General features: G+C 42.8%; 1 protein-coding gene across 1 annotated transcript in view; it reads left to right on the forward strand.

Annotated features, from left to right (window-relative positions):
• LOC128734989 (E3 ubiquitin-protein ligase CBL-B-B) overlaps positions 1 to 12,709 on the forward strand; it is a 147,175-nt gene extending 134,466 nt beyond the window's left edge. Inside the window, exon 8 of the mRNA XM_053829433.1 lies at positions 9,621 to 12,709. Within this exon, the coding sequence (XP_053685408.1) occupies positions 9,621 to 11,615 (1,995 nt within the window). The 3' untranslated portion in view covers positions 11,616 to 12,709. The remainder of the gene's footprint in view (positions 1 to 9,620) is intronic.
• The last annotated feature ends 792 nt before the right edge of the window (positions 12,710 to 13,501 follow it).

The raw sequence follows: 13,501 nt of genomic DNA on the forward strand, positions 1-13,501 counted from the left end.
AGCTAATCTTTCCCGTTTCGGTTTCCAATATTATGCGCGATCTCTAGAATTTATTTGGTAAACCGGAGAAGGCGTTGCTAAAAAATATACGTCGAGCCACATCACCGAGACAAGACCGTTTAGAGACATTCCCGTTTTTCAGAATAAGTACCAAGCAGCTGTGTGATCATTTAGAATCCGTAAAGCTAGTGAAGCATATAAGCAATCCTATGTTAGCCTGTGACCTTGTAGACCAACTCCACTCAAAACATTAGAATGAGATTGCATCAAACGACAACTGGGGTACTCCGTTAAGAACCTTTACGGAGTTTATGAACACCATTGTCTCAGTGACTTCGGAAATTAGTGAATTTCTAGATTTCACCGACAGCACTGATCGATCCAGAAGCTCCGGAAAAACGAACTCGAACGAAAACGAGTATGCTCATATCCACAATTCCACGTGTATCGATAAGTTTAAAGGGATCAAATGTAAGAAGCGCGGTCCTGTGTGAAAAAAGTTAGAAGCCGCGGTGTGCTGATCGCTTGAAGGTCGTTGAGAAATGCAAGCCGTGTAGGTTATGCCTTAACAATCACGGGAATATAACTGTAAAGAAAAACGCTGCAACGCACTATTTTCGGCACAGTACACATGTAAAATGGCGGAGGCGAATTAACCACTGCAGGCGCTACTTGGAGAGTAGCCGGGAGTGCCTATTCAATCGTACACCTGGTGATAATCAGGAGGCTCCTGTGGGCCGGCCACTTTGTAAGGATGCCGAATGACTGCTGTGCAGTGCTAACTGTTCTCTTCAAGAACCCCACCAGCACGAGGAATAGATGGACCCAACGTGAGTACACACCTACCTCTCCGCCTTCCATACCCCCCTTCGGCTTGAAAATGCAATTAATGCGGCTGTAATACCAGGATTCGTAAGAGATAGCCAAGCACAAACAATCGCAAAACCCAGCCCCGTGCAATGTACTCCAATGGGTTAAGATCCGGCGATGTTGCAGGTCATTCTGTAGAGCCCACAAAGTAAATTGAAGAAACTTTGTTGATCAGGCTATGTCTTAGGACGGCAAGCCAACTTAATAAGTAAGCCTGTAGATGGTATGAAATCTGCCAAACTTACCTGACATCACTTCTGAATGCCTTGTTATAAACAGAAAATAACACTAACTGAAACACTGATAGTAGTCCAGCTTTAGCAACTTTCTGCATACTGGGTTCGTCGAAGAGCTGCGCCTACTCGTGGTTCATCCTTCTCTTCCATACACCGTTCTCACACACCCCGCCAGAGACGGTCCTAAGCACACGAAGTTCGAAAACGTCCAGTGCTTTCAAGCGCCCGTCGAGCATTGTCCACATTCCGTGCCCGTATAGAGGACTACCGGTCTTATTAGCGTTTTGTACGTGTTCACGTACGTTTGGTATGTGGGTGAAGCTTATCAGGCCTCAGGGTCTAGTGGAGTCCGTAGTAAGCACGACTTCCGGCAAAAATACGTCTGCGTATTTCTCTGCTGCAGTTGTTATCCGACGTCATCAACGACCCGAGGTATACAAATTCGTACAAAACTCCCACTAAGCTGAATCTCTCGATGCTGAACCCTGAACTAATAAAGTGACCATTGGACTGGACGTTCAATCCAGCTAGCGCTTATAACGTTTCAAATGCAGTCAGAATTCACTTTGGCTCGATTTGAATACTTTTTGGCTAGGGATTGAGATTCGCATGCTGCCTGAATATTGCTTGATCCACCCACGGACATGGGCCTTTTTCAGCGTCTCGAGACTTAACTCAGACCTTCCTCTTCAAAAGAGCCCAGCGATAATAATCCATAGGATTTCTGTCTGGTAAATTCGAGAGCTAAATAAAGGTCTGATCGTTGTTTTTCAGTCTTCCAATCGCGGTCCATGATCTGCGACCGAAATGTTTGTCTGCCTACGGCTTGAAAGCAGCCTCCGGAATACTTTCCCAATAATATGTCGCATTTACTTTAATGCCAGGTTCAACCAAAACGGTTGGAAAGCGCCCAACCACGGTTACAGTGGCCGAATCCATTAGTGGCGGATGCTGCCTCCTGGTTATCAATCGCACTGCATTTTTTTGCGAAAAGGTCCTTTACATAAATATCTCGAAATGGCGCTGGATTCAATCTTTCAATGCCAAAAGAATGATTTTTTATGATGGTTCCAATGCAATGGTGTGGTCCTTGTTCACGGCATGTGTCTGTTCCTCCCAATTTTGTCCTAATAAATGAGATTTTACTCTACTTTTCCAGAAGTGTCAGAGATGTGTTGATTAATAAATTAATACAAATATCCTGTCATCGGATTCCTCATGAAAATAACTTCTTTATGACAATAAAAGATTAACATTATCCTAGCGGAATCTTCATATCGCGAAAACTAGGGTAAATGCTCTCTTTTTAGCAAAAACTGCTAGAAACAGTTGCGGGCCGTAAACAAGTACGATATCATTGGAATCCTGCAGAGCCGGTGCTACAACGCGCGAGGTCCTGTGCAGATTAAGCGACAGGACCTAGGGAAATTAATAGTATGTTTTCTTCACCTAGTGAATGATAACGTATGTTTTTGTGGGGTTTACATTAAGCCCGTCTTATAAGAAGAATAACATGGTGGTGTTTAGAGCTCCCAACAAACAACTTGACAGTACTGCGTCAACCTTTCCTCTAGGTTCTACGTCACCGGCCTAAGCAATGGTCTCATAACCAAGCTGCGATATCTTGTGAAGAAGTGGGTCGGCCACTAGTGTCCAAAGCAAGAGGAAGAGCACTTTTTGTGAACATCCTCTGACCATCGAAATCGTAACCGTACGTATTTCTCAATGGTGCTGTGATTTCTCTGCTCGAAAGCATGGCTTGAATTTAGCTCATTGCCATGTGGTCGATTCCGTTTTGAAAGAGAGCCATAACAATTGAAACGAAGAAAGTATAATCGAAAGCTCCTTCAATATTAAAGAAAGCACAAAGTGCCATCTCCTTTTTTCAGTGATTTCACAATTAACAGCCAATTGTGTTGTATACAGCCAGGGATTGTCCACTGGAATTTTTAACATTTAACAAGCATGAGGCTCTGTGCGACCGCACGGGTTTGCCGGCCTAAACGTCGGCTTTGGGAATCCTGATAAAAGTATCTTTTTTTTTACATCAAAAAATTGAACCTAGTTCAGTGACATTTTGAGATATAGGGATAAAGGGTTTTTTTCGAAAAGTTTCCAATTGTGCAGTAGTTGGGTAGGTTTGTTTTATTAGTATTTATTCGATTATTCGTGCAATGATTAGCAATATTCACACTGATCGTTTGGATTGATCTAAGTCCTTGGCAACCAGGCGTTAAAAATTAGGTTAATTCTGACCGTGAAACTCTCTCGAGTGTTTGAACATACCGGAATCTGTTTTAATTTTATTGATCCTTATCCTAAACCTAAAGACGGTCCCAGAATGTATGGACCCACGTAGTTTTTAGTAAAAAAAGGTTAAAATAATTAGTACAACAGTTCAGTGTTCTCATTTTTTGATGTTTTTCGATTGTATGCAAGTTGGCCTTCCTGCTAACGCTCTTTATGAAGTTTAAAACACTAATCATGGCAGAAGTTGTTTTTGGAAAAAATCCTTTGACGTACATTTCACCATTCTTCGAAGCAGTTGTAATGAACGGTTGCGAAATTTATTTATTTATATTATTAATAATTCATCTGACGCTGTTGTCTACATGAATAAAAACACTACTAACTAGCTTAATTAAAGGCTTTTGAGAGCAGCAATTGTTCTTTAAATTTAATACATGAAATATGGAAATAAAAATACACTGAGTATACACTGTTAAACAAACAACACATAACACGAATGGGTTCATGCTGGCCATATTCGGAGCGTCTAAAGTCCAGTCGAAGTCTGGACGACCAAATACCTGTATAAGGGCTCCACACTACAGCTGCATATTCAATTACGGCTCGCACAAGGGAGTAGTAAAGAGCGCGCAGGCGATATGGATCCCGAAATTCCTTGGTGACTCCCAAGATAAATCCCAAGTTTTTATTGGCCTTCGCTATTATGCACGAGTAATGCTCACGGAACGAGTGCCAGGTGTACGCCAAGGTCTTTGTTAACTGAGACTCTATCCAGTGACTCGCCATCGATAGTGTAGCTCCATTGAATCGGTTGTTTTTTTGCGGTTGAAAGAGATGACCGAGCATTTACGCATACTGATGAGGAGCTCGTTTGTTTTGCACCAGTCGACGCAGTTGTTGAGAAGCCTTTGAAGCTCGCGACAATCTTCATTAGACTTTACACTGAGGAAGATCTTCAAATCATCCGCATACAGAAGCCTACAACTGCGAGGTAACACAGCGCATACATCATTGAAGAATAGTGAAAACAGCAAAGGGCCAAGATTGCTACCTTGCGAAACACCAGATCGATTAGAAAATTGATTCGAACGTGCGCTGTCCAGTCTCACAGAAAGACGCCGGTTAACCAGATATGACCAAAGCCAGTCTACAAAGGTCGGTACCGCACCCATCCGTTTTACCTTGGCCAGAAGCAAATCATGGTCCACACGGTGAAAGGCCGCCTTCAGGTCTATGTAAGTAGTATCTATTTGAGTCCCGTTTTCCATGTTTTGGATGCAGAATGATGTGAACTCTGTGAGATTTGTGGTAGTCGACCGTCCTGGAAAAAATCCATGCTGGTCACAGGAGATATGACGCTTTACTTCCTGAAATAGAAGCTTATTTACGCGAGTCTTCAGTAGCTTAGATCCTGCGCATAAAGAGGTAATTCCTCGGTAGTTTTCCACAGCCGTGCGATCGCCCTTCTTAAGCACAGGAAACCGCAATTAACCGCAGCCATCTAAACCAAATCAAGGTGACGTCATCTGGCAGATACTGGCGCCCTTGTTTACAAACAGACCGCAAAGTCCAAAAAAGTTTCAGCCGTTTAAACGGCAAGTTTGTTATTTAAACCGAGTTTAAACAGCATTAGGACTAAATTTAAAAGCCATTGTGCCTGTAAAAAGTTAAAACACACGCTACATTCGCTATAAACGGAAAGGAAAGTTTTCCAAAATGTAAACAAGGGCGCCAGTATCTGTCAATTGACGGTATGATGATTTGGTCTATACATATAACGGGTGGCAACTAAAATTTTGGAATTTTTTTCTCAAGCTGTCAAAAAAAGACACTTGAAAAAGAGCACCGAGTTCGTAAACGTCGATTGGCACCATCGAATTTTACCGAACGTTCGGCTGCTCAGAGTTCGGTAAAAAAATTTAAGTGTGCAGATACATGAAGAAGATCTGATTTACCGAAATTAAAAATACATTATCCATTGTTGAAAAAAAATGAGTATTCATTTGAAAACGGTCCGTAATCGGCTGTTCGGCGAAGCTTTCGTTTGACGTCGAAACAGAAGCGTTGTTGTACGGCCGTCATGTCAACTTTGCGAATGCATCTCTTGATTCTACCAATCAACTGTGTGCAATTCGTGGCTCTTCAGTTATTTTTGTACACCAAGGAACTCAAATCTTCGATTGGCCGCACTGAGACAGATTTTTCGGGTTGTGGTTTTGGGGTAAAAATGGGATCGAATAGGTATTCAAAAACGGTTGCGTTTTTTTTTTTGGCGTAATGCGATGATACTCTATCCGGCCAAAACACGTATTGTCCATCTGCATGATGTTTTTGTAGAAACGTAGTTTCTAGTTCAACCATTCGTGTGTTGCATCTTAATTGATAGCCAAACCAGAGGGCTTGTTGTTGAAGAAACGAGAAAGAGAAAGATGTCCTTCTGCGTCCATAATTTTGGCTGGTCTTCCACGACCTTGCTTGCGAATAGTTGTTGGGCATCTTAGTAAACAATCGAAGCCGCAACACAATTGCTTTTTAAATGTTGTACCGTATACTTTTTGTGGAGATTTCTGTTGCAGCTCGTAGAAGTGTCCAACGCGCTCCCGAAATGCTTCTTGTTTCGGCGCCATTTTCAGCAAAACTGGGCAAGCATAAGCAAAACAAAAAATATTAACAAAAAGATAAGAGAGAGCTAATCCACAGATGCTCTCATTTCTTTCTGAACTCGTTTGTTGTTGAGCATAAGGGCCGCGAAAAAATTTCAAAATTTTAGTTGCCACCCGTTAGCTTGCCAGAGCATAACTTTTTACCTATTTTTTCGAATTGCATTGATGTTTCAGATTGGTCTGGATACTTATTCCTCTCACACTATAGAATACTGTGACCATGCCAAGGATCCATAGTCGGATTTTTATGTATATTTCGTCGGCCGTTATTCCGCACTTCGAATTCGCAGCGTAGCATCGTATCGTACAACTTTCGCACTCTGGGCCTCATCGAGGATTCTCGTTTTGGTCGTTCTTTTGACTGCTTCTGCTGCTTATAGGTTCACATATTCAAACGTTCTTTTACGCGATGAACTTTGTTTCTTTTGTTTTGTCTTGCCTTTATTATACGATTATCCAAACAAGGGCTGACAGGACTACCCCAGTAAACATTTTCATATGCGTATCAGAGCAATAAATGAGTTATATGTACCTATATATACACTGAAAAATCGTATCTGATGCACAAAACAAGCATATGGATACTAATTTGGAGGCCATATACGTACTTCAAAATATACGTTAACAATTCAACTTTGTAAGTCTTTGTATGCGATAAGATCCGACTCAAAGCGATTAGTTTTATAATGCTATACAATTCTGTACTGGAAGTCGTAGGTCAATCACTTGCTATCGTCCAATGCGACAGAATATAAACTTATGTGCATCTCATTAGGCTATATTTACGATCCTGAATTTATTAAAAGTCCATAACGATAATTTTCGTACATTGATGGTACGTACGTACGTACATTGATGGTGGTACATTGATACGAGTTGGTGTTTGCTGGGACGTCATTTTCGACCCGTTTGCTGTTTATACTCGAACAAGTTATTCTCACTGAACTTTCTGATCGCTTTTCGCACGGCATTCTCATTTACTGAAGTTTTTGGAGCGTCTTAGTAGAATACGAAACCTAAAAATAAAAAATAAGAAAACTTATCCAATTTAATTCTACTACAGACACTGAGGAAGCCTGCAAGTCGTAGGCGAAATACGTATCTGTCGTGAATAAAATACACATAGTAGAATTAAATTGGATAAGTTTTCTTATTTTTTATTTTTAGATTCTCATTTACACCTAGGTTATCTAGGAATTTGCTTAATATCTCTGTTAACTATACAAGTTAATAATACGCAAGATTCTCATCGATTTGTCACTCAGCTGACAATGTTCTCTAGCAAGTATACTGATTTTTCGCTAAATAGGAATGAAATTTTAACATATGAAAATCATAAGAGTCTAACTAGGAACTTTACTAAGAATTGTGATCTACCAACATTGGTTTTAAAAACAACTGACTTACTTAAAGGATAATTTCTAAATTCTCATTTGTTGCCAAATTATCTGTGAAAGAAAAAAACAAATTTAATGCTTCCACTAGCGCTATTCCCTTTTCCGCTTTCCGAGTATAAAAGAGAGCATGAACTCGTTAGAACCTGTGTCTGGCACTCCCCCGAGAGCTGGCTGGCCAATTATCACTGCCCCACAGCAGTGGGTCAGCAAGCTTGAGGAAACAAAAAGAAAAACAATACAAAAGGAGAGGCTAACACTGCACTAGCCTTTAAGCAAAGTATATATTTCATTTCAACACTTGTACAGAAACTAAACAAAACGAAAAGCGGAAAATATTTAAAACTTGTGATCGTTGACTTAAAATATGAAAAGAGTATAAATTTTTAGTAGTAGATGATAACAGTTAGCTAGTAGTGTTGTAATAAATACAAACGTGGTGCACATTACACTTTTGTAACAAAAGAATGTAATGGACAATACAAAGCAAAAACAAAAACAAAAAAAAACAATCGAACGGACGGCCATTTTGTGCATGCTCTTTAGTTTTAATTTTGTATGAGTAGTTAAGTGCCTAAACTAGAAAAAGAATAGATTCTCGTGACCACGTGGTCGAGTTTCAACTACTGTGAATACCTTTCAACATACAACAAACCCTCATTGTAATCATCCATTCCATTATCAACATGCATCTCTTCTATCGCGCGAACAAAAGGTTTTGTAGCTTCCAACACACGCAAATACATAGCTAGAGTTAAATAGAACAATGAAAATGTACGCCGTAAGATATTTATTTTCCTGTATCGACAAATGCTTGAATATAAAATGTTGAAGTCAGTTTTTTTCGTCCACACGATGATGACGGTGTGGATCTTCGTCAAGCGGTCGTCGAACAAAAAGAAAAACAGACAGATAGATGGACAGTGAAAAAAAAATCGTGGAAAATATTTGCAGTCATTCAAATACATCATGAAAAAGTCAAAACGATTGTGTGTGTGTATGTGTCTGTGTGTTGTGAATTTTTTCCCCGTCTAATTCAATCTTCATTGACGAAGCATGCAATGATTTTGACATTTTCGCCAAACGTTTCAACTGCCTGCCTGCCTGCCTCCGAACCGAAGGCCCGCAAGCATTTTTCATTTCCCGTTCGGATCGTCCGTCCTGCACCTACACACCTTGGCGCCCTTCCTGTTTTGGCCTGCACGAATCACCCCCGACACCTCGGAATGAAAAAGCTCCAGCGCGCGCCACCCACCCGAAGGGTGACTATGATTATAACCGCTTGATTTTTTTACGTTCATATTTCGGTATTATTAATATTCGTCTGATGCTTGCCAGCACTTGCCGCCTCCGGCGGTCATACAAACGTAGGTACCGGTGTGACGAGCTGATCATCACAGCGGCAATCCCACAGCAGCTGTGGGAATCGCTTTCATTCGTAGTGTGTACAGTGCTGCCCTCTGCTACCGTACATTTGAAACAACATCAACACCAAACAACACTGGCACGTTCTGCAATTTGCCCACATGCGGGCGCTTTGTTTGTGACTGGTGCAAAAAGAAATGATGAGAAGTGAAAAAAACGAGAATTCTGCGCGATGCATGATTTATGCGATGTGGAAATATAACCTTGTTTTCGGGATGTGTGCGCCGTGTGCTCATTTCGCGAGTGAATAATAGAGTTAGTAACTATAGTTTGTTTCTCGCGTGGCTAAAACAATTGCGACGCAAACGGCTGGCTGGCAGGGACCAGGAATGAGGGGGAAGGGTTATTGTTCTGCCGCAACTGTGACACGCGAACTGTATAGTACAGGTGCCATCTCAGATCTTGCATCCGGTTAATCTTGCGGGATGTATTTCCGAGAAGCGTTTTACTCGGTTAACTCACCTGTTCGCCAGCGGATGAAATTAGATGTTTTTTTTCGATTGCACGATTTTACACACCTCATTTTTCGCTTCTCATTGATCAAACACAAATTTCGTATCCGATATTTCCCATCACTTCCATCAGTGCGTGTTTAAATTTTATCTGTTTTTCTGCATGTGATTGTTTTGTCAAATTTTGTAAAGCCCTAGCCTTCTGTTAGCTACAGCACTGTTGTGTATCGCCTGGTGTTTCTACCGACTGGTAGTAGTATTGAAAATGTGTCTTTTTCTTTCTCTTCCCCTTAAAAAAAACACCTCGGAACACACTTGATACCTCTTAAGGATGATTTCAATATCGCAACTTCATCACTCCACGCGCTGAGCAATAGTATGACACTGGCACGCAATGAAAAGCAAAGTCCACACTCCTCACCCCGATTGCCACGGCGCCAACCGAATCCCACGGCACCGGTGCTAACCAGTAACGATATTTACGCAGGAGGGCCCTCGCTACAGTCTCAGTCGAGCAGCAGCTGCAGCTACGCATCATCCGCTTCGAGCAGCTCGTCGGGTGCCTCGTCCAGCGTCGCACAGATGGCAGCACTAGTGACAACGCCTGCAGCACTCGCTGCAGCGGCGGCCGCATCAGCGCCTCCCATGGCTGCTTCTGCCTCGCACACGGTAAATGGAACGGTGGCCACACACACGAACATCTCATTGAACAGCAGTCCCTGTAGCAGCATGTGCACAACCACTGGAACCGGTGCTGCTGTTCCCACTAGTCAGGGAAACAACCTTACGAAGTGTAATAAGTCCTCGTCCTCGTCTCTCCTATCACAGACGCAGACCAGTGTAACGACCGGGTCCAGTGTGCACGCTCAGCAACTGCAACAGAATCGACTAAGTGCTCCGGCAAGCTCGTCAGCTGCGACACCGGGTGGAACTAATCCAAGCAGTTACCTGATGTACAAAGCGCTGAACAAAGCACTATCCTCGGAATCTCCCGCATCCAGCTCACTGGAATCGATCTATCAGCATCAGCATCTGCACCACACGAGGCAAAACACAACACCGCCTCCTCTGCCTCCACGTAAATCATCTCCCGGAATGCTAACATCGAACTCCAGCGGCGACAGCAGCCGTCTAAAAACGTCGAATAATTCCCGATGTCAGTCTTCGCAGCTGCTAACCGCGAAGAACAACCAGAACCAAATCAACTCCGCATCTAGTCTCTGCAATCTGTCGAACCAAGTCTCAACAAACCTCAATCTAAGTCGAAGTTCGGAAAACCTCTCATCCTCAACGCGCGTAACCAACGAAAACCACGTCCCCAAATCAAATCCTCCTCCCGTTCCCAAGCATCAAACAATCGAACCAAGCTCCGCCAGCAACAACAGCAGCTGTCTCTGTACCAACAACCCGCCTGTCCCTAAACCTACCGAACCTGATCCCTCGTTCGAAGAGGAAGAGCTCGACAAGGTTATCGTCGGACCTGCCGAAACAATCGTAGGCATCATTGACACACGGCCGTTGGAGGCTCGACAACCCATCATCCTGAAAACAGACGACAAAACCGACCAAAATCTAGTCCTGACCAGCACCAGCAATGTCTACCAGTTCAAACCAACCTCGATTAGCACCAACCTGAACGACATTCTTTCCCATGAAATCGCCGCAATCTTCCAGCCGGTCCAACCCATCCAACAGCATACTCCAAAGCAACCCCAACCCCAGCCTCGACGACAACACCAACAGCAGCAGCAACAACAATCCACTCAATCCCAACCAACAGCACCGGCGAGCCAAACTTCTTCGAATCAGCACCAGCGCCACCAGTCACTACCGGCAAACAACGCCGTGATCAACGCCAAAGTAACACCACAACCGCCATCAAAATCCATCACAACCTCCCAGCTGTCGGCGGCGATGGTAGCGGCGATCGGAAAGGCGTCCACCGCCGCATCATCGGCCAGCGGAAACCCTCTGCTGTACGAAAACATTAACCTCAGCCTGAAGGGCTGCAGCGGAGCTGCCGGCAGTGGTGGTAGCGGCGGCAGCAGCAGCAACAACAATCATCACCACCACCTGAACAGTAGTGCCGTGGCAGCAGCAATGGCGGCTGCGGCCGCCGCAGCCGGTGGTGGCGCCACCGGCAACAACAACAACAACACAAACGTGCCATACGAAAACATCAACCTGGAGTACATCGCCCGGCTGATGCAGGAGGGCTACTCGAAGGAGAACGTCATCACGGCGCTCGGCATTTCGCGGAACAACATCGAGATGGCGTGCGACATACTGCACGAGTTCGTCAGCAAAAGCGGAGGCGGAGGTTAGAAAGAAGTGAAACGAAACGGCTTGATGATGATCAGGAAACCGACATCAATAAACACACCGCCGAGACTGCGTAAAAAACCAAAAACATAAAAACGGAACCATAGACTGCTAAGTAGGAAGTCGCCGCGTCAACTAGCGGCGAGAAAACGTGAGGTTTTATTCTAATTCTTAACTGTAATTGAAACAAAGAAACAAAACAAAAACATACAAGTAAAACAAAACAAAAAAAAACACTAGTTGTGAAGTTAGGTTCAATAACGGCACCATGTAGTAGTGAATGAACAAAATAAAAAAAATACAATCATAATAGCAATAATAAACGAAACAAAGTATGTAACTTCTTTTTGGATGTTTTCAGCAAACGTGTAAATAGCGAAAGGAAAAGTAACACACATCTTTGTGAGGGTGAAGCTTTATTTTAGTTCCTTACTAGAAGGTAATTGAATCTAATCTATATAGCACTGTATAGGAGAACGCTAGGCAAACAAGAAACAAATACAACTGAAACACAACGGATACAGGTGTTATTGGTTTTTCTTTAACGTTTTTTTTTATCATCTGATGATTTTAGTCCTTGTTTTGTAGTCTTGTTTTTGTCTTAATTTTTATAATTTTTCTAGGTGAAGTTTCAAGTCAGTACAGTTCAAGAACACGATTTAACCCGAATTTTGCTGTGGTGATACTGAAAAAAGACCCGACAAAGGCCGTTTTGGAATACACAGTGAAGAGACAGTAACTCTCGTCAAAAGGTAGGGAATTTCAATTTGTGTTACTGTTTCCAGTAAGAATCGACCGTCGGCAGTCCTTACCTACACAGAACTAGTTTATCATTCTGAACCATCTAGTTCAGCGCGAATGTTGATCGAGCTACTATGAAAACCGTCATAATTTAGCGTAGAATTTATCCAAGTTAACCCAAATTTAAGTTAAAAACAAATTCACTATTACACAAGGTAGAGTAAAAAAGCTCAAAAACTGAACTAAAACTGAATGCTCCACTTATAACATAGAGAGAGAAAATTCTTGTAGATCAACGTGGATAAACTATAAAAAAAGCACAGACATGTACGCTGGATCGTGCTTACAGCAGGGTAAGCGGGAGGTATACAGTTTTTTACGGAGCTTTGTTTTGCAAACATAAACCGTTTTACGGTCATCAAAATCGACCTAGTGAACGATCCATTCAAAGCAAGATGTACAAATTTGTCGGATAAGGCCCAGCAAAATGTTTGATTCCTGTTTTTTCTAAGATGAAGATGACCACTGAGTGACTGTCGATAGAGCTCGATATGAGTCGATGTTTACGGGCTTTTTTTCTGTCCCAAATGCAAGCACTAGATCTGGTCGATATGCGCTTGCAACAACACGACACTATTTACCACACTACACTCGTGACAATTGATCAATTTGGAGGGGAATGATGACCAATTAATCTCTCGCCGAAATGCCTAGATCGTGTGATTACTGTAGATTACTTTTTGTGACGTTTCGTAAAATATTGAAAGACAATATTACGCGGATCATTGTTGACATTTGGACTTTTGGCATGAATTAACTCAGCTACGACCAGTATTTGCATAACTTACTTAATTGGCCTAACGTCTTACGACAAGGCCCGCGCAGTATAATTTTTCCACCTGTTTCGGTCCATGGCAGCTGGTCTCCAATTCCGCGGGCACCCAATGCTCGCCAGATCTCGCTCCACCTGGTCTTGCCACCTCGCTCGCGGTGCCCTTCTTCGTCTTGTTCCTACCGGATTCGATGCGAAAACTATTTTTGCAGGATAGTTGTCCGGCATTCTAGCAACATGTTCTGCCCAACGTATCCGTCCAGCTTTAACCACTATCTGAATACTTGGTACGCCGTAGAGACGCGCGAACTCGTGG

Source organism: Sabethes cyaneus, chromosome 2, assembly GCF_943734655.1.
Source record: "Sabethes cyaneus chromosome 2, idSabCyanKW18_F2, whole genome shotgun sequence".
NCBI classification, from domain to species: Eukaryota; Metazoa; Arthropoda; class Insecta; order Diptera; family Culicidae; genus Sabethes; species Sabethes cyaneus.